The 22,823-nt window shown below is 42.3% G+C and overlaps 1 protein-coding gene across 2 annotated transcripts; it reads left to right on the top strand.

The window, feature by feature from the left end:
• Window positions 1-408: 408 nt before the first annotated feature.
• LOC145452291 (sterile alpha motif domain-containing protein 3-like) lies at window positions 409-6,356 on the top strand. 2 transcript variants are annotated; one of them, XM_080330502.1, is made up of 7 exons: window positions 409-909; window positions 975-1,290; window positions 1,401-1,494; window positions 2,471-2,629; window positions 2,691-4,398; window positions 4,685-4,764; window positions 5,787-6,356. In XM_080330502.1, exons 1-5 carry the CDS (start codon window positions 705-707, stop codon window positions 2,919-2,921), a joined length of 1,005 nt encoding a protein of 334 aa, XP_080186628.1. In that variant the 5' UTR covers window positions 409-704; the 3' UTR covers window positions 2,922-4,398; window positions 4,685-4,764; window positions 5,787-6,356. The 2 variants fall into 2 exon arrangements, with proteins under 2 accessions (XP_080186628.1, XP_080186627.1); XM_080330501.1 differs by having other exon boundaries at window positions 969-1,290.
• The last annotated feature ends 16,467 nt before the right edge of the window (window positions 6,357-22,823 follow it).

Here is a 22,823-nt window from a genome sequence, read left to right as displayed (position 1 = left end):
CCGCCGTCAGTCAGTCAGTCAGTCGACAGAAAAAGATATTTATATTCATTGATTTTGAGTTAATCACAATTATGAGTATTGTTGATTTTAGTTCATAAGTTATGCCATCTGCCTAATCGATTTCGTATTGAGTACCGGTATCGCTCGTGACTAAAAATACAATGAACTTGCCATAAGCAGTTAGCAGTACCTGCGAGATGAGAATGATGCATCTGATGACCCGATACTGTTTTTCTGCTGATATCTTGTTTGGTGGGAAAATAATTCAAGTAAGCCAACTGGTGATTATAATGCAAGAAATAATCTAGGAAGAGTACATTTTTATATTCATGCATACCATAGGTATAGAGCTATTGGGTATTCAAACTGGTTCTGTATTTATAGTTTTACCATAGCCTTTATATAAAGGCTATGGTTTTACCATCATGCAGTAGCTGCATATTTACAATTTGGATTTTCATTGTTTGAATGAAAGGAACTCTTCTGATATCTTTCTGGCGTCACAATTTTCTTTTCTAGACAAATTCACAGTCACATTGTGGAAAACTCTGAAGTGAAATATTTGCTTTACCCCGACGATGAAAAATCATTTGTACCTTTAGATGCCTACGCAGTCGATGACCACCATCATGTCCGTTTAGATCACTTGGTGTGAGATGTAATTGAAAACTAATTGTAATTTGTAATTTCAGTCCTAAATAATTATGAGACTTTTAGTTACATTCAATACCAACAACAAGATCATTAATGTGTGCACAAAAGAGGATATACCATCATCTGTTGCACTGAAATTTGATTTGGCGCCGGAACTCTTGAATATTCAGTGTTATGATAAGGAGTTTACTGATTGGGTTGATCTGTCTGATGCTGATGTAAAAGACAATGATCGGATTAGAGTCCTTGTTACGGGTGAGTTTAGGCTTGACTTCAATTATCAATTTTTTCACCTCTATACCCAATTTTCCAAGAAAAAGTACAAAGCGTTTGCGACAGCAGCATCACTAACGACTCCCTAACTGTGGATTCATCTGAACGTGATGTGATGGATGATTCAGTTGAATCATTACTGGATTCATCTGAATCTATTGTGACGAATGATCCAGTTGAATCATCACTTTCACGTTCATACCGACGATGGCCTGTGGTCTACAACATCCCAACTTTTCCTCAATACCTGGTGCAACGCATCAAACACCTAGTACCTGGTAGCGCTGGCAATATTGTAATTCCATCAAGACTGAGAAAAGAGATCAGGACAATTCTCTTTCAAGATCTTTTACAATATACTTTGTAAGTATCATTCTATTCAATTCATCCATCGTATTTTGTTTTGAAACTCGTGCATGCATTTCATTAGTTTGGATAGATATCAGGTAACTATATGCCGATCTATCTAACAGGTACCCCACTGCGCGTCAGTATCAAGAAGTATGCTCGGCATTAATAAGAAACTATCCAGTTTTGAAAGACAATAACGAAGAAAATTCCAGCTATGTAAGTCAGCTGCATGTACCTGTAGTCCTGGGCAAATATCCATAGTAAACTGTTCTTGCCCATTACAGGTGAATTCCGGACTAATGTCTGTTTTCATATCAGCGTATTATACGCTCCAATATCGACGGCCGCCAACACATACTAATTGAATTACGTGTTGACGCCCAAACAAATTTCCGCACATTGCCCATGCCTGATATAATCTATTCTTGTTGACGATTTTTGGCGTATGATAAGCTTGCCAAAGAGTCCGGAAGCGCTGTCAATTAGCGAGTCACTGATGTCTGGTGAACAATTAAATACGCGCTGGTATTACGCAGCCTCGGCGACAGTTTTCGCAAATCAAAATGTCCGAACCTGCGCCACCTCGTAACCTCGTAAGTCGGCGCCTATGGTCTCTTTTGTCATGACTATGCCTGTACACTGTACGCTGCTTCAATGTATTTCTGAAGGCAATAACCACAATTCCAGAATAACTACAAGATAAGCCAAGTCCAAGTCGTTACGTTCAATGTTAGGTTTTCAGTTCAATCCACTTTTTGTCAATTCTGCTAAAGTGATTGGCTCCCATCCAGAATACAGTAAATTTCCTCAGTCTTAACAGTTTCTGGCCCTATTTTGCCAAGTATCAGGACTCATACTCGAAATAACTATTTTTCGAAGTTGCAATGAAAAATTGATTCGAGTCGAGTCATTTAACGTATTTTTTTTTTAAAAAGAATTGAGTCAAGTCGAGTCACCCACAAATCGCGACTTGAGTCCATGCAATGGAACCACCTCAAAGTCTGAAAATCGGCATTGTTCCCAACAATCGCTCAACAAAATTGACCATTGTTATGTTCATTGTGTCGTGGCACTGCCACTGTTGAAACAATGCCGATTTTCAGACTTTGCGGGCTGTTTAGGTTTTTTTTCTTGGTTTTGGTATTAGTGCCCTCTACAGAGTCGAGTGTAACAATAATTGCAATTTCTTCAGGGCTCGTGGCATATTGCCTTAAAGCAGAAGTTCAATGAATATCGAAGACCGTTACAAGCTAAATTGGTGAATCAGATGAAGCAGAAGTATGGTACAAAACGAAGGAATGTTATTGAGGAAGAAGAAACCAGCAGCTCAAGATGCAAAAGAGCCAGGGTTGTAAGTCCAGTTAATTTTTATCTTGGTTTTGAGATGAGCTAGTTAAATTCTAATTTTTCAGGATAATTTCTGTCCGGATCTTGTCGGAGATCAACACAGCATTGATAATCACATAAAAGATATACAACAAGAAGTTAAAAAGAGGGAGCCAAACCAAGTCACGCTCCTAGACCGAATGAAGAGGACCCACCAACACCGCAGAAATCAGATTTTAGAAGGGGCTCAGTTATCGGAGATACTCCTGACCTATCCATCACTATGGGATGCTCAATGGGTAAGTACAGTAGTCTAGAGCAGAGGTCTCAAACTCAAATGTGCTCGCGGGCCAATTTCCTACTTGTTGATTGCGCCGCGGGCCGCAGCACCAATAATAGGGGGATTCAGTGTATTTCGAAGTAGGCCTTATTGGACGGGACCTTGCACACTGGTCTTCAACACGCATCGTGAGAATGTGATTCACTATTGTGAATTCACGCCTGGCACGAAAAAAAATCACATTTTAAAATATTTGAATAAAATTGTTGTTGTACTTGGCATATAGTAGTTGTATATTTAGTTGTAGACACCATGCAATATTACAAATGCATCAAGACTTCGTAAAAGCTGTCGCGTTAAAATTTTGCAGCTAGCGGACATTTGACGTGTCAAAATTATAGGTATAGAATATTTTAACATTTTAAAAAGATTGATCTGATATCAGATTACGGGAGCAGTACAGTCTAATCCGGGTTTCGGGCATACTCCTGATAGCTAGGCTTTTGATCATGTCATTACCAAAAAGTCAAATGAAATTTGGCGTTAGATTTACTTTCAAATACTGGAACAGATCTATAACAACTTGAATATAATGATTTCTGTGCCATAGCAATAGAAATGTCCAATCGTCGAAGAATCTATTGGCGTTACAGCGGTGAAGCGTATGCTACGACTACTTATCAACTCGCCACATTTAATTGGCGATAATAAGATGGATAAAAATATACCCAAGCGCCAAGATGACACTGGATGCAACTAACTATACATTAAAAAGGCAACACAATGTCAATGGTTTCCTTACCGACCTGGTTAGATATCTAAATAAGTTACGTAACACAAGTCAAGACCTTTTGATGTATTACCATTCCCCATACCAGTTTGATAGTTTGTTGCGTCCGTGATTGTACCAAGTCAAGGCGTCCCGAGTCACAATAAGTCCTTCTCTGATTGTAATATTGGACGCGACTCAACTAGAGTCATTTTTATTTTATCACACTTGGAGTCTGAGTTCGAGTAATTCTACAAAAGGTCGCCCAAGTCCAAATCACAATTTTCAGTCACGAATCATCAACGGGTCATGTTTACCATCATAATCACAAATAATGTGACGTAATCATTGATCTATCACTGCGTGGTAACTTTTAAAGTATTGTAATAGTGAAGTTTGATGCGCCTGGAGTAGTTTTAGAGCGAATTTCCAGTTCTCGAATAAAAAAGATGCTTAGCAGTTAAATATTGTCGAATATTCGAAATCCAAAATGCCATCGCGGGCCGCACAAAATGGTCACGGGGGCCGCATGCGGCCCGCGGGCCGCGTGTTTGAGACCTCTGGTCTAGAGTATGAATTGTCATTGCTACAGGTGTATCATATTTTATGTATATTAAGATGTTGAAAGAGGCTGAAACCTTGATTGGGTTTGATATTTTGAAGCACACAACACAGAGCCGCTACAATATAGCTCAAGGCAAGATAAAGTGGCCTAAAGTTCCCGAGACTATTCAAGGATTACTTGGTGAGAATATTATTTCATGAAATTGTGTGGCATTGCAAATTTTCCGCTAACAACTTTTTTCGAATGAATTCAAGTGCAGTGGCTCTCTAACTTCTGCCGTTGCGAGGCAATTGTAGAAACTTGTTTGACTTGCGCCGCACCAATAATCGTGGCTTTCACAATAACATTGTCTCGTACCAGCCGGTTACAGTTGGATTCATTTCCGAAAATTATACGCGTTCAAAATAAATATCGGAACACTAGAAGTAATCATCGATGGTTCTAATAACCTGCGTCTGCTTTGTAGGTGATGGAGTGGTGGATTGGCGTGCTGGTATACCATCCATGTTTGGAGAAGGATATGACAATTTTCTTCATATTGGAGAGGTAAGCTGTTCGTAGATAGATGATGTATTATGTATAATACACGTTGTTAAAACTAAACAGTTAGTTAGTTGATGGTAAACTAACTAAGGTTTTTTTTATTTGATTTTGAAAATTCAGTAGTTGTAGTTCTAGTTCAGTGGTTCTCAACCGGGGGTCCGCGAAGCATTTTCAGGGGTCTGCGAAGCCTCTAAATTTATAACATAGTTGATAACGTAATTTGTGTTTGTTTTTTTAATTAGGAAAATCACGAGGCCGCCTCGCTTCATTAAAAACTCCAAACTCACATCAACAGAATGGCCGTCTGATATGAAATATCCTGCTGTGAGACTCATTTTAATTGCTAAATTGCCAAGAGCCTACTGATAAAAATATTTTCAAGAAAAGTCATTTTTTGCACGCTCCCGTGGAGTCCGTAACGGTCCAAAAGGGGTCCGAGAAGACAAAAAGGTTGTTAACCACTGTTGTAGTTGCTGATTTTGAAAATTCAGTAGTTGTAGTTCTAGTCTGGTTTCTACCTCGCCATCTCATCCGTGTAAGCGGTGTCTTACAAAATTCCTAGAAGTGGCCCGTGCTACAAGTCGGCAAATACGGAATGAAAAATAAATAATTCCGGCCCGGTGTAAATGACCATAGTGGTAGACCAGTGTTTCATAACCGAGTCACAAGTCAATTCATATTTCTGATATGCCCCAACAACTTCTACCAATAGAAAGTGTCAAAATTGCTCAATTAAATAGTTTCATAGACCTGGTACAGGCGTCGCATAGCTTTAGTAATGGATTGGAGCTCATGAGATTGAAATATATACTTCATCGTGACTGAAATATATACTTCATTGCGACCAAAGCAGACTGACTTGACAAGATTATTTTTAAAAGTATAAATCAAATGAGCAACACTTTGTGACACAAAGTCATGTTAATAACTTGTGCATTGGTAATATAAATTGTCCCATGTACTAAACCTATCTCGATATCATAATGATCTGAAGTCCGAAGATTTCATAGTAATATATCTTTCAGGTTTCTATCTCTCCATATCCAACGATGGTCTACAATTTGCAATGGAGCCTGCACTTGGATGGACTCATCTTCTCAAAAAACATTGAAAGTTTTGATGAAGCACTTGCTCTTCTGATCGCAGCTCATTGGATATTTAACATCAAGTTTCAGAAGACTATCAAGCACACCCTCACCTTCATTTCGTCATACCTGCTAAAGCTGCCTGGCGTAGAGCTGACAAATTCCGTTGTGAGGACTACCAATATGTTGCCATAAACAATGGAACTGTCATCATAGTTATGTAGGGTTACCATACGGAGGTTCGAGCGGGTCATTCGGAAGTTGATTGTAAGTGCCTACTTTTAATTTTAGTCAACACCACTAAATTTAAGTGAAAAGATGGTAATTCTGGAGTCATCACTCCCATTCAACACCAAAAGTTTTCCAGCAAAAAATAGCAAAATTTGCTGTCATTCTTGATCAACTAACTTTCCTGCATTGGTAAAATTGTCCTCCTTTTTCGATTCCGTAATATGGTAACCCTATAGTAATGACTGTTCGAATACGCCTAATAAAATGCATGAAATGCCATACTTGTATGTTTTTAATTGGATTTGTATTCTGCAGTATTGCATAAAGCAAAGATGTGTGGCAGCTGACAGCTAGGTTGGGGTGGAAGGTATGTCCCCCATATAGGGGGGGTATTACCCCAAATAGGGCGGAAGGTAGTCCCCCATATAGGGTGGAGGGTATTCCTCCATATAGGGTGGAAGGTAATCCTCATATAGGGGGGACGGTATTCCCCCATATAGGGTGGAAAGTATTTCCACCATGATGGGGGGTGGAGTTGCATTCCACCAGAAATGGTCAAAATGGTGAACCAGTTTTAATGTAGGAAATCTCCACCTTTTAGATTTACAGTGCAGAAACCGTACAAATGCTCGATCTACAGACGCTGAACAAACCATCGGTGGCGAGCTGATAATCACATCTGTTTCGGGCGGATCTTGCGTGATGTTAAATATCGAATCACGATGCAGGCCAAAATTCACATATTAGTTCGCAAAATTATCTAGCAAGCTCGGTTACTAGGATGCCTGCTTATCAGATATGACTAGTTTAAAAATCCGAGCGCACCCGGTGCATTTTGTAAAGCGAACTCACCTTATCACGATCAATGTGTAGAGTGATCGTATTACGGTTGCCTATGTAGTTCGTGAGTCGTATGCACATTTACTGGACACGGCGCAATCATCAGAAGTCAGAAACCGAACAAATGCTCGATCTACAGACGCTAAACAAACCATCGGTGGCGAGCTGATAATCACATCTGTTTCGGGCGGATCTTGCGTGATGTTAAAAATCGAATCACGATGCAGGCCAAAACTCACATATTAGTTCGCAAAATTATCTAGCAAGCTCGGTTACTAGGAAGACTGCTTATCAGATATGAGTAGTTTAAAAATCCGAGCGCACCCGGTGCATTTTGTAATGCGAACTCACCTTATCACGATCAATATGTGGAGTGATCGTATTACGGGCACCTATGTAGTTCGTGAGTCGTATGCACGTTTACTTGACACGCCGAAATCATCAGAAGTCAGACACCGAACCAATGCTCGATCTACAGACGCTGAACAAACCATCGGTGGCGAGCTGATAATCACATCTGTTTCGTGCGGATCTTGCGTGATGTTAAAAATCGAATCACGATGCAGGCCAAAACTCACATATTAGTTCGCAAAATTATCTAGCAAGCTCGGTTACTAGGAAGCCTGATTATCAGATATAATTAGTTTAAAAATCCGAGCGCACCCGGTGCATTTTGTAATGCGAACTCACCTTATCATAATCAATGTGTGGAGTGATCGTATTACGGGCGTCTTTGTAGTTCGTGAGTCGTATGCACATTTACTGGACACACCGCAATCATCACAAGTCAGACACCGAACCAATGCTCGATCTACAGACGCTGAACAAATAATCGGTGGCGAGCTGATAATCACATCTGTTTCGGGCGGATCTTGCGTGATGTTAAAAATCGAATCACGATGCAGGCCAAAACTCACATATTAGTTCGCAAAATTATCTAGCAAGCTCGGTTACTAGGAAGACTGCTTATCAGATATGAGTAGTTTAAAAATCCGAGCGCACCCGGTGCATTTTGTAATGCGAACTCACCTTATCACGATCAATATGTGGAGTGATCGTATTACGGGCACCTATGTAGTTCGTGAGTCGTATGCATATTTACTGGACACGGCGCAATCATCAGAAGTCAGAAACCGAACAAATGCTCGATCTACAGACGCTGAACGATGCGAGCTGATAATCACATCTGTTTCGTGCGGATCTTCCGTGATGTTAAAAATCGAATCACGATGCAGGCCAAAACTCACACATTATTTCTCAAAATTATCTAGCAAGCTCGGTTACTAGGAAGTCAGCTTATCAGATATGACTAGTTTGAAAATCCGAGCGCACCCGGTCCATTTTGCAATGCGAACTCACCTTATCACGATCAATATGTGGAGTGATCGTATTACGGGCACCTATTTATTTCGTAAGTCGTATCTCCATTTATGGACACGGCGCAATCATCAGAAGTCAGCAACCGAACCAATGCTCGATCTACAGACGCTGATCGATGCGAGCTGATAATCACATCTGTTTACGGCGGTCCTTGCACAATGTTAAAAATTGAATCACGATGCAGGCCAAAAATCACACATTATTTCTCAAAATGATCTAGCAAGCTCGGTTACAAGGAAGCCAGCTTATCAGATATGACTAGTTTGAAAATCCGAGCGCACCCGGTCCATTTTGTAATGCGAACTCACCTTATCGCAATCAATATGTGAAGTCATCGTATTACGGGCGCTTATGTAGTTCGTGAGTCGTATGCACATTTACTGGAAACGGCGCAATCATCAGAAGTCAGCAACCGAATCAATGCTCGATCTACACACGCTGAACGATGCGAGCTGATCATCACATCTGTTTTGGGCGGTCCTTGCGTAATGTGAAAAATCGAATCACGATGCAGACCAAAACTCACACATTATTTCTCAAAATTATCTAGCAAGCTCGGTTACTAGGAAGCCAGCTTATCAGATATGACTAGTTTGAAAATCCGAGCGCACCCGGTCCATTTTGTAATGCGAACTCACCTTATCATAATCAATGTGTGGAATGATCGTATTACGGGCGTCTATGTAGTTCGTGAGTCGTATGCACATTTACTGGACACACCGCAATCATCAGAAGTCCGACACCGAACCAATGCTCGATCTACAGACGCTGTACAAACCATCGGTGGCGAGCTGATAACCACATCTGTTTTGTGCGGATCTTGCGTGATGTTAAAAATTGAATCACGATGCAGGCCAAAAATCACACATTATTTCTCAAAATGATCTAGCATTCTCGGTTACTAGGAAGCCAGCTTATCAGATATGACTAGTTTGAAAATCCGAGCGCACCCGGTCCATTTTGCAATGCGAACTCACCTTATCACGATCAATATGTGGAGTGATCATATTACGGGCACCTATGTAGTTCGTGAGTCGTATGCACATTTACTGGACACGGCGCAATGATCAGAAGTCAGAAACCGAACAAATGCTCGATCTACAGACGCTGAACAAACCATCGGTGGCGAGCTGATAATCACATCTGTTTCGGGCGGATCTTGCGTGATGTTAAATATCGAATCACGATGCAGGCCAAAACTCACATATTAGTTCGCAAAATCATCTAGCAAGCTCGGTTACTAGGAAGACTGCTTATCAGATATGAGTAGTTTAAAAATCTGAGCGCACCCGGTGCATTTTGTAATGCGAACTCACCTTATCACGATCAATATGTGAAGTGATCGTATTACGGGCACCTATGTAGTTCGTGAGTCGTATGCACATTTACTGGACACGGCGCAATGATCAGAAGTCAGAAACCGAACAAATGCTCGATCTACAGACGCTGAACAAACCATCGGTGGCGAGCTGATAATCACATCTGTTTCGGGCGGATCATGCGTGATGTTAAAAATCGAATCACGATGCAGGCCAAAACTCACATATTAGTTCGCAAAATTATCTAGCAAGCTCGGTTACTAGGATGCCTGCTTATCAGATATGACTAGTTTAAAAATCCGAGCGCACCCGGTGCATTTTGTAAAGCGAACTCACCTTATCACGATCAATGTGTAGAGTGATCGTATTACGGTTGCCTATGTAGTTCGTGAGTCGTATGCACATTTACTGGACACGGCGCAATCATCAGAAGTCAGAAACCGAACAAATGCTCGATCTACAGACGCTGAACAAACCATCGGTGGCGAGCTGATAATCACATCTGTTTCGGACGGATCTTGCGTGATGTTGAAAATCGAATCACGATGCAGGCCAAAACTCACATATTAGTTCACAAAATTATCTAGCAAGCTCGGTTACCAGGAAGCCTGCTGATCAGATATGACTAGTTTAAAAATCCGAGCGCACCCGGTGCATTTTGTAAAGCGAACTCACCTTATCATAATCAATGTGTAGAGTGATCGTATTACGGTTGCCTATGTGGTTCGTGAGTCGTATGCACATTTACTGGACACGGCGCAATCATCAGAAGTCAGAAACCGAACAAATGCTCGATCTACAGACGCTAAACAAACCATCGGTGGCGAGCTGATAATCACATCTGTTTCGGGCGGATCTTGCGTGATGTTAAAAATCGAATCACGATGCAGGCCAAAACTCACATATTAGTTCGCAAAATTATCTAGCAAGCTCGGTTACTAGGAAGACTGCTTATCAGATATGAGTAGTTTAAAAATCCGAGCGCACCCGGTGCATTTTGTAATGCGAACTCACCTTATCACGATCAATATGTGGAGTGATCGTATTACGGGCACCTATTTAGTTCGTGATTCGTATGCACATTTACTGGACACAGCGCAATCATCAGAAGTCAGAAACCGTACAAATGCTCGATCTACAGACGCTGTACAAACCATCGGTGGCGAGCTGATAACCACATCTGTTTTGTGCGGATCTTGCGTGATGTTAAAAATTGAATCACGATGCAGGCCAAAAATCACACATTATTTCTCAAAATGATCTAGCATTCTCGGTTACTAGGAAGCCAGCTTATCAGATATGACTAGTTTGAAAATCCGAGCGCACCCGGTCCATTTTGCAATGCGAACTCACCTTATCACGATCAATATGTGGAGTGATCGTATTACGGGCACCTATGTAGTTCGTGAGTCGTATGCACATTTACTGGACACGGCGCAATGATCAGAAGTCAGAAACCGAACAAATGCTCGATCTACAGACGCTGAACAAACCATCGGTGGCGAGCTGATAATCACATCTGTTTCGGGCGGATCTTGCGTGATGTTAAATATCGAATCACGATGCAGGCCAAAACTCACATATTAGTTCGCAAAATTATCTAGCAAGCTCGGTTACTAGGAAGACTGCTTATCAGATATGAGTAGTTTAAAAATCTGAGCGCACCCGGTGCATTTTGTAATGCGAACTCACCTTATCACGATCAATATATGAAGTGATCGTATTACGGGCACCTATGTAGTTCGTGAGTCGTATGCACATTTACTGGACACGGCGCAATGATCAGAAGTCAGAAACCGAACAAATGCTCGATCTACAGACGCTGAACAAACCATCGGTGGCGAGCTGATAATCACATCTGTTTCGGGCGGATCATGCGTGATGTTAAAAATCGAATCACGATGCAGGCCAAAATCACATATTAGTTCGCAAAATTATCTAGCAAGCTCGGTTACTAGGATGCCTGCTTATCAGATATGACTAGTTTAAAAATCCGAGCGCACCCGGTGCATTTTGTAAAGCGAACTCACCTTATCACGATCAATGTGTAGAGTGATCGTATTACGGTTGCCTATGTAGTTCGTGAGTCGTATGCACATTTACTGGACACGGCGCAATCATCAGAAGTCAGAAACCGAACAAATGCTCGATCTACAGACGCTGAACAAACCATCGGTGGCGAGCTGATAATCACATCTGTTTCGGACGGATCTTGCGTGATGTTGAAAATCGAATCACGATGCAGGCCAAAACTCACATATTAGTTCGCAAAATTATCTAGCAAGCTCGGTTACTAGGAAGACTGCTTATCAGATATGAGTAGTTTAAAAATCCGAGCGCACCCGGTGCATTTTGTAATGCGAACTCACCTTATCACGATCAATATGTGGAGTGATCGTATTACGGGCACCTATTTAGTTCGTGATTCGTATGCACATTTACTGGACACAGCGCAATCATCAGAAGTCAGAAACCGTACAAATGCTCGATCTACAGACGCTGAACAAACCATCGGTGGCGAGCTAATAATCACATCTGTTTCGGGCGGATCTTGCGTGATGTTAAAAATCGAATCACGATGCAGGCCAAAACTCACATATTAGTTCGCAAAATTATCTAGCAAGCTCGGTTAATAGGAAGACTGCTTATCAGATATGAGTAGTTTAAAAATCCGAGCGCACCCGGTGCATTTTGTAATGCGAACTCACCTTATCACGATCAATATGTGGAGTGATCGTATTACGGGCACGTATGTAGTTCGTGAGTAGTATGCACATTTACTGGACACGCCGCAATCATCAGAAGTCAGACACCGAACCAATGCTCGATCTACAGACGCTGAACGATGCGAGCTGATAATCACATCTGTTTACGGCGGTCCTTCCGTAATGTTCAAAATTGAATCACGATGCAGGCCAAAAATCACACATTATTTCTCAAAATTATCTAGCAAGCTCGGTTACCAGGAAGCCAGCTTATCAGATATGACTAGTTCGAAAATCCGAGCGCACCTGGTCCATTTTGTAATGCGAACAAACCTTATCCATATCAATATGTGGAGTGATCGTATTACGGGCGTCTATGTAGTTCGTGAGTCGTATGCACATTTACTGGACACGCCGCAATCATCAGAAGTCAGACACCGAACCAATGCTCGATCTACAGACGCTGAACAAACCATCGGTGGCGAGCTGATGATCACATCTGTTTCGGGCGGATCTTGCGTGATGTTAAAAATCGAATCACGATGCAGGCCAAAACTCACATATTAGTTCGCAAAATTATCTAGCAGGCTCGGTTACTAGGAAGCCTGCTTATCAGATATGATTAGTTTAAAAATCCGAGCGCACCCCGTGCATTTTGTAATGCGATCTCACCTTATCACGATCAATATGTGGAGTGATCGTATTACGGGCAACTATGTAGTTCGTGAGTCGTATGCACATTCACTGGACACGGCACAATCATCAGAAGTCAGAAACCGAACATATGCTCGATCCACAGACGCTGAACAAACCATCGGTGGCGAGCTGATAATCACATCTGTTTCGGGCGGATCTTGCGTGATGTTAAAAATCGAATCACGATGCAGGCCAAAACTCACATATTAGTTCGCAAAATTATCTAGCAAGCTCGGTTACTAGGAAGCCTGCTTATCAGATATGACTAGTTTAAAAATCCGAGCGCACCCGGTGCATTTTGTAAAGCGAACTCACCTTATCATAATCAATGTGTAGAGTGATCGTATTACGGTTGCCTATGTAGTTCGTGAGTCGTATGCACATTTAATGGACACGGCGCAATCATCAGAAGTCAGAAACCGAACAAATGCTCGATCAACAGACGCTAAACAAACTATCGGTGGCGAGCTGATAATCACATCTGTTTCGGGCGGATCTTGCGTGATGTTAAAAATCGAATCACGATGCAGGCCAAAACTCACATATTAGTTCGCAAAATTATCTAGCAAGCTCGGTTAATAGGAAGACTGCTTATCAGATATGAGTAGTTTAAAAATCCGAGCGCACCCGGTGCATTTTGTAATGCGAACTCACCTTATCACGATCAATATGTGGAGTGATCGTATTACGGGCACCTATGTAGTTCGTGAGTCGTATGCACGTTTACTTGACACGCCGAAATCATCAGAAGTCAGACACCGAACCAATGCTCGATGTACAGACGCTGAACAAACCATCGGTGGCGAGCTGATAATCACATCTGTTTCGTGCGGATCTTGCGTGATGTTAAAAATCGAATCACGATGCAGGCCAAAACTCACATATTAGTTCGCAAAATTATCTAGCAAGCTCGGTTACTAGGAAGCCTGATTATCAGATATAATTAGTTTAAAAATCCGAGCGCACCCGGTGCATTTCGTAATGCGAACTCACCTTATCATAATCAATGTGTGGAGTGATCGTATTACGGGCGTCTTTGTAGTTCGTGAGTCGTATGCACATTTACTGGACACACCGCAATCATCACAAGTCAGACACCGAACCAATGCTCGATCTACAGACGCTGAACAAATAATCGGTGGCGAGCTGATAATCACATCTGTTTCGGGCGGATCTTGCGTGATGTTAAAAATCGAATCACGATGCAGGCCAAAACTCACATATTATTTCGCAAAATTATCTAGCAAGCTCGGTTACTAGGAAGACTGCTTATCAGATATGAGTAGTTTAAAAATCCGAGCGCACCCGGTGCATTTTGTAATGCGAACTCACCTTATCACGATCAATATGTGGAGTGATCGTATTACGGGCACCTATGTAGTTCGTGAGTCGTATGCATATTTACTGGACACGGCGCAATCATCAGAAGTCAGAAACCGAACAAATGCTCGATCTACAGACGCTGAACGATGCGAGCTGATAATCACATCTGTTTCGTGCGGATCTTCCGTGATGTTAAAAATCGAATCACGATGCAGGCTAAAACTCACACATTATTTCTCAAAATTATCTAGCAAGCTCGGTTACTAGGAAGTCAGCTTATCAGATATAACAACTTTTAAAATCCGAGCATACCCGGTCCATTTTGTAATGCGAACTCACCTTATCACAATCAATATGTGTAGTCATCGTATTACGGGCGCCTATTTATTTCGTGAGTCGTATCTCCATTTATGGACACGGCGCAATCATCAGAAGTCAGCAACCGAACCAATGCTCGATCTACAGACGCTGATCGATGCGAGCTGATAATCACATCTGTTTACGGCGGTCCTTCCGTAATGTTCAAAATTGAATCACGATGCAGGCCAAAAATCACACATTATTTCTCAAAATTATCTAGCAAGCTCGGTTACCAGGAAGCCAGCTTATCAGATATGACTAGTTCGAAAATCCGAGCGCACCTGGTCCATTTTGTAATGCGAACAAACCTTATCCATATCAATATGTGGAGTGATCGTATTACGGGCGTCTATGTAGTTCGTGAGTCGTATGCACATTTACTGGACACGCCGCAATCATCAGAAGTCAGACACCGAACCAATGCTCGATCTACAGACGCTGAACAAACCATCGGTGGCGAGCTGATGATCACATCTGTTTCGGGCGGATCTTGCGTGATGTTAAAAATCGAATCACGATGCAGGCCAAAACTCACATATTAGTTCGCAAAATTATCTAGCAGGCTCGGTTACTAGGAAGCCTGCTTATCAGATATGATTAGTTTAAAAATCCGAGCGCACCCCGTGCATTTTGTAATGCGAACTCACCTTATCACGATCAATATGTGGAGTGATCGTATTACGGGCACCTATGTAGTTCGTGAGTCGTATGCACATTTACTGGACACGGCACAATCATCAGAAGTCAGAAACCGAACATATGCTCGATCCACAGACGCTGAACAAACCATCGGTGGCGAGCTGATAATCACATCTGTTTCGGGCGGATCTTGCGTGATGTTAAAAATCGAATCACGATGCAGGCCAAAACTCACATATTAGTTCGCAAAATTATCTAGCAAGCTCGGTTACTAGGAAGCCTGCTTATCAGATATGACTAGTTTAAAAATCCGAGCGCACCCGGTGCATTTTGTAAAGCGAACTCACCTTATCATAATCAATGTGTAGAGTGATCGTATTACGGTTGCCTATGTAGTTCGTGAGTCGTATGCACATTTATTGGACACGGCGCAATCATCAGAAGTCAGAAACCGAACAAATGCTCGATCAACAGACGCTAAACAAACTATCGGTGGCGAGCTGATAATCACATCTGTTTCGGGCGGATCTTGCGTGACGTTAAAAATCGAATCACGATGCAGGCCAAAACTCACATATTAGTTCGCAAAATTATCCAGCAAGCTCGGTTACTAGGAAGACTGCTTATCAGATATGAATAGTTTAAAAATCCGAGCGCACACGGTGCATTTTGTAATGCGAACTCACCTTATCACGATCAATATGTGGAGTGATCGTATTACGGGCACCTATGTAGTTCGTGAGTCGTATGCACGTTTACTTGACACGCCGAAATCATCAGAAGTCAGACACCGAACCAATGCTCGATCTACAGACGCTGAACAAACCATCGGTGGCGAGCTGATAATCACATCTGTTTCGTGCGGATCTTGCGTGATGTTAAAAATCGAATCACGATGCAGGCCAAAACTCACATATTAGTTCGCAAAATTATCTAGCAAGCTCGGTTACTAGGAAGCCTGATTATCAGATATAATTAGTTTAAAAATCCGAGCGCACCCGGTGCATTTTGTAATGCGAACTCACCTTATCATAATCAATGTGTGGAGTGATCGTATTACGGGCGTCTTTGTAGTTCGTGAGTCGTATGCACATTTACTGGACACACCGCAATCATCACAAGTCAGACACCGAACCAATGCTCGATCTACAGACGCTGAACAAATAATCGGTGGCGAGCTGATAATCACATCTGTTTCGGGCGGATCTTGCGTGATGTTAAAAATCGAATCACGATGCAGGCCAAAACTCACATATTAGTTCGCAAAATTATCTAGCAAGCTCGGTTACTAGGAAGACTGCTTATCAGATATGAGTAGTTTAAAAATCCGAGCGCACCCGGTGCATTTTGTAATGCGAACTCACCTTATCACGATCAATATGTGGAGTGATCGTATTACGGGCACCTATGTAGTTCGTGAGTCGTATGCATATTTACTGGACACGGCGCAATCATCAGAAGTCAGAAACCGAACAAATGCTCGATCTACAGACGCTGAACGATGCGAGCTGATAATCACATCTGTTTCGTGCGGATCTTCCGTGATGTTAAAAATCGAATCACGATGCAGGCCAAAACTCACACATTATTTCTCAAAATTATCTAGCAAGCTCGGTTACTAGGAAGTCAGCTTATCAGATATAACAACTTTTAAAATCCGAGCATACCCGGTCCATTTTGTAATGCGAACTCACCTTATCACAATCAATATGTGTAGTCATCGTATTACGGGCGCCTATTTATTTCGTGAGTCGTATCTCAATTTATGGACACGGCGCAATCATCAGAAGTCAGCAACCGAACCAATGCTCGATCTACAGACGCTGATCGATGCGAGCTGATAATCACATCTGTTTACGGCGGTCCTTGCACAATGTTAAAAATTGAATCACGATGCAGGCCAAAAATCACACATTATATCTCAAAATGATCTAGCAAGCTCGGTTACAAGGAAGCCAGCTTATCAGATATGACTAGTTTGAAAATCCGAGCGCACCCGGTCCATTTTGTAATGCGAACTCACCTTATCGCAATCAATATGTGAAGTCATCGTATTACGGGCGCTTATGTAGTTCGTGAGTCGTATGCACATTTACTGGAAACGGCGCAATCATCAGAAGTCAGCAACCGAATCAATGCTCGATCTACACACGCTGAACGATGCGAGCTGATCATCACATCTGTTTAGGGCGGTCCTTGCGTAATGTGAAAAATCGAATCACGATGCAGACCAAAACTCACACATTATTTCTCAAAATTATCTAGCAAGCTCGGTTACTAGGAAGCCAGCTTATCAGATATGACTAGTTTAAAAATCCGAGCGCACCCCGTGCATTTTGTAATGCGAACTCACCTTATCACGATCAATATGTGGAGTGATCGTATTACGGGCACCTATGTAGTTCGTGAGTCGTATGCACATTTACTGGACACGGCACAATCATCAGAAGTCAGAAACCGAACATATGCTCGATCCACAGACGCTGAACAAACCATCGGTGGCGAGCTGATAATCACATCTGTTTCGGGCGGATCTTGCGTGATGTTAAAAATCGAATCACGATGCAGGCCAAAACTCACATATTAGTTCGCAAAATTATCTAGCAAGCTCGGTTACTAGGAAGCCTGCTTATCAGATATGACTAGTTTAAAAATCCGAGCGCACCCGGTGCATTTTGTAAAGCGAACTCACCTTATCATAATCAATGTGTAGAGTGATCGTATTACGGTTGCCTATGTAGTTCGTGAGTCGTATGCACATTTATTGGACACGGCGCAATCATCAGAAGTCAGAAACCGAACAAATGCTCGATCAACAGACGCTAAACAAACTATCGGTGGCGAGCTGATAATCACATCTGTTTCGGGCGGATCTTGCGTGACGTTAAAAATCGAATCACGATGCAGGCCAAAACTCACATATTAGTTCGCAAAATTATCCAGCAAGCTCGGTTACTAGGAAGACTGCTTATCAGATATGAGTAGTTTAAAAATCCGAGCGCACACGGTGCATTTTGTAATGCGAACTCACCTTATCACGATCAATATGTGGAGTGATCGTATTACGGGCACCTATGTAGTTCGTGAGTCGTATGCACGTTTACTTGACACGCCGAAATCATCAGAAGTCAGACACCGAACCAATGCTCGATCTACAGACGCTGAACAAACCATCGGTGGCGAGCTGATAATCACATCTGTTTCGTGCGGATCTTGCGTGATGTTAAAAATCGAATCACGATGCAGGCCAAAACTCACATATTAGTTCGCAAAATTATCTAGCAAGCTCGGTTACTAGGAAGCCTGATTATCAGATATAATTAGTTTAAAAATCCGAGCGCACCCGGTGCATTTTGTAATGCGAACTCACCTTATCATAATCAATGTGTGGAGTGATCGTATTACGGGCGTCTTTGTAGTTCGTGAGTCGTATGCACATTTACTGGACACACCGCAATCATCACAAGTCAGACACCGAACCAATGCTCGATCTACAGACGCTGAACAAATAATCGGTGGCGAGCTGATAATCACATCTGTTTCGGGCGGATCTTGCGTGATGTTAAAAATCGAATCACGATGCAGGCCAAAACTCACATATTAGTTCGCAAAATTATCTAGCAAGCTCGGTTACTAGGAAGACTGCTTATCAGATATGAGTAGTTTAAAAATCCGAGCGCACCCGGTGCATTTTGTAATGCGAACTCACCTTATCACGATCAATATGTGGAGTGATCGTATTACGGGCACCTATGTAGTTCGTGAGTCGTATGCATATTTACTGGACACGGCGCAATCATCAGAAGTCAGAAACCGAACAAATGCTCGATCTACAGACGCTGAACGATGCGAGCTGATAATCACATCTGTTTCGTGCGGATCTTCCGTGATGTTAAAAATCGAATCACGATGCAGGCCAAAACTCACACATTATTTCTCAAAATTATCTAGCAAGCTCGGTTACTAGGAAGTCAGCTTATCAGATATAACAACTTTTAAAATCCGAGCATACCCGGTCCATTTTGTAATGCGAACTCACCTTATCACAATCAATATGTGTAGTCATCGTATTACGGGCGCCTATTTATTTCGTGAGTCGTATCTCAATTTATGGACACGGCGCAATCATCAGAAGTCAGCAACCGAACCAATGCTCGATCTACAGACGCTGATCGATGCGAGCTGATAATCACATCTGTTTACGGCGGTCCTTGCACAATGTTAAAAATTGAATCACGATGCAGGCCAAAAATCACACATTATATCTCAAAATGATCTAGCAAGCTCGGTTACAAGGAAGCCAGCTTATCAGATATGACTAGTTTGAAAATCCGAGCGCACCCGGTCCATTTTGTAATGCGAACTCACCTTATCGCAATCAATATGTGAAGTCATCGTATTACGGGCGCTTATGTAGTTCGTGAGTCGTATGCACATTTACTGGAAACGGCGCAATCATCAGAAGTCAGCAACCGAATCAATGCTCGATCTACACACGCTGAACGATGCGAGCTGATCATCACATCTGTTTAGGGCGGTCCTTGCGTAATGTGAAAAATCGAATCACGATGCAGACCAAAACTCACACATTATTTCTCAAAATTATCTAGCAAGCTCGGTTACTAGGAAGCCAGCTTATCAGATATGACTAGTTTGAAAATCCGAGCGCACCCGGTCCATTTTGTAATGCGAACTCACCTTATCATAATCAATGTGTGGAATGATCGTATTACGGGCGTCTATGTAGTTCGTGAGTCGTATGCACATTTACTGGACACACCGCAATCATCAGAAGTCCGACACCGAACCAATGCTCGATCTACAGACGCTGTACAAACCATCGGTGGCGAGCTGATAACCACATCTGTTTTGTGCGGATCTTGCGTGATGTTAAAAATTGAATCACGATGCAGGCCAAAAATCACACATTATTTCTCAAAATGATCTAGCATTCTCGGTTACTAGGAAGCCAGCTTATCAGATATGACTAGTTTGAAAATCCGAGCGCACCCGGTCCATTTTGCAATGCGAACTCACCTTATCACGATCAATATGTGGAGTGATCGTATTACGGGCACCTATGTAGTTCGTGAGTCGTATGCACATTTACTGGACACGGCGCAATGATCAGAAGTCAGAAACCGAACAAATGCTCGATCTACAGACGCTGAACAAACCATCGGTGGCGAGCTGATAATCACATCTGTTTCGGGCGGATCTTGCGTGATGTTAAATATCGAATCACGATGCAGGCCAAAACTCACATATTAGTTCGCAAAATTATCTAGCAAGCTCGGTTACTAGGAAGACTGCTTATCAGATATGAGTAGTTTAAAAATCCGAGCGCACCCGGTGCATTTTGTAATGCGAACTCACCTTATCACGATCAATATGTGGAGTGATCGTATTACGGGCACCTATGTAGTTCGTGTGTCGTATGCACGTTTACTTGACACGCCGAAATCATCAGAAGTCAGACACCGAACCAATGCTCGATCTACAGACGCTGAACAAACCATCGGTGGCGAGCTGATAATCACATCTGTTTCGTGCGGATCTTGCGTGATGTTAAAAATCGAATCACGATGCAGGCCAAAACTCACATATTAGTTCGCAAAATTATCTAGCAAGCTCGGTTGCTAGGAAGGCTGCTTATCAGATATGAGTAGTTTAAAAATCCGAGCGCACCCGGTGCATTTTGTAATGCGAACTGACCTTATCACGATCAATATGTGGAGTGATCGTATTACGGGCACCTATGTAGTTCGTGAGTCGTATGCATATTTACTGGACACGGCGCAATCATCAGAAGTCAGAAACCGAACAAATGCTCGATCTACAGACGCTGAACGATGCGAGCTGATAATCACATCTGTTTCGTGCGGATCTTCCGTGATGTTAAAAATCGAATCACGATGCAGGCCAAAACTCACACATTATTTCTCAAAATTATCTAGCAAGCTCGGTTACTAGGAAGTCAGCTTATCAGATATAACAACTTTTAAAATCCGAGCATACCCGGTCCATTTTGTAATGCGAACTCACCTTATCACAATCAATATGTGTAGTCATCGTATTACGGGCGCCTATTCATTTCGTGAGTCGTATCTCCATTTATGGACACGGCGCAATCATCAGAAGTCAGCAACCGAACCAATGCTCGATCTACAGACGCTGATCGATGCGAGCTGATAATCACATCTGTTTACGGCGGTCCTTGCAAAATGTTAAAAATTGAATCACGATGCAGGCCAAAAATCACACATTATTTCTCAAAATGATCTAGCAAGCTCGGTTACAAGGAAGCCAGCTTATCAGATATGACTAGTTTGAAAATCCGAGCGCACCCGGTCCATTTTGTAATGCGAACTCACCTTATCGCAATCAATATGTGAAGTCATCGTATTACGGGCGCTTATGTAGTTCGTGAGTCGTATGCACATTTACTGGAAACGGCGCAATCATCAGAAGTCAGCAACCGAATCAATGCTCGATCTACACACGCTGAACGATGCGAGCTGATCATCACATCTGTTTAGGGCGGTCCTTGCGTAATGTGAAAAATCGAATCACGATGCAGACCAAAACTCACACATTATTTCTCAAAATTATCTAGCAAGCTCGGTTACTAGGAAGCCAGCTTATCAGATATGACTAGTTTGAAAATCCGAGCGCACCCGGTCCATTTTGTAATGCGAACTCACCTTATCATAATCAATGTGTGGAATGATCGTATTACGGGCGTCTATGTAGTTCGTGAGTCGTATGCACATTTACTGGACACACCGCAATCATCAGAAGTCCGACACCGAACCAATGCTCGATCTACAGACGCTGTACAAACCATCGGTGGCGAGCTGATAACCACATCTGTTTTGTGCGGATCTTGCGTGATGTTAAAAATTGAATCACGATGCAGGCCAAAAATCACACATTATTTCTCAAAATGATCTAGCATTCTCGGTTACTAGGAAGCCAGCTTATCAGATATGACTAGTTTGAAAATCCGAGCGCACCCGGTCCATTTTGCAATGCGAACTCACCTTATCACGATCAATATGTGGAGTGATCGTATTACGGGCACCTATGTAGTTCGTGAGTCGTATGCACATTTACTGGACACGGCGCAATGATCAGAAGTCAGAAACCGAACAAATGCTCGATCTACAGACGCTGAACAAACCATCGGTGGCGAGCTGATAATCACATCTGTTTCGGGCGGATCTTGCGTGATGTTAAATATCGAATCACGATGCAGGCCAAAACTCACATATTAGTTCGCAAAATTATCTAGCAAGCTCGGTTACTAGGAAGACTGCTTATCAGATATGAGTAGTTTAAAAATCCGAGCGCACCCGGTGCATTTTGTAATGCGAACTCACCTTATCACGATCAATATGTGGAGTGATCGTATTACGGGCACCTATGTAGTTCGTGAGTCGTATGCACGTTTACTTGACACGCCGAAATCATCAGAAGTCAGA

The sequence above is a fragment of the Botryllus schlosseri genome, chromosome 12 (assembly GCF_051294905.1).
Source record: "Botryllus schlosseri isolate E-star chromosome 12, Bs_hap1, whole genome shotgun sequence".
In the NCBI taxonomy this organism is placed as follows: Eukaryota; Metazoa; Chordata; class Ascidiacea; order Stolidobranchia; family Styelidae; genus Botryllus; species Botryllus schlosseri.
The sequence above is the reverse complement of the archived record's forward strand: the minus strand, read 5'-3'. Positions and strand labels throughout refer to the sequence as shown.

Bases quoted from the DNA above. Each gene is read 5' to 3' on its own strand.
- LOC145452291 (XM_080330501.1), top strand. From the start codon at position 705: ATGAGACTTTTAGTTACATTCAATACCAACAACAAGATCATTAATGTG. The intron at 910-968 runs GTGAGTTTAGGC...CAATTTTCCAAG, and splicing joins GATTAGAGTCCTTGTTACGG to AAAAAGTACAAAGCGTTTGC. The intron at 2,630-2,690 runs GTAAGTCCAGTT...CTAATTTTTCAG, and splicing joins GATGCAAAAGAGCCAGGGTT to GATAATTTCTGTCCGGATCT.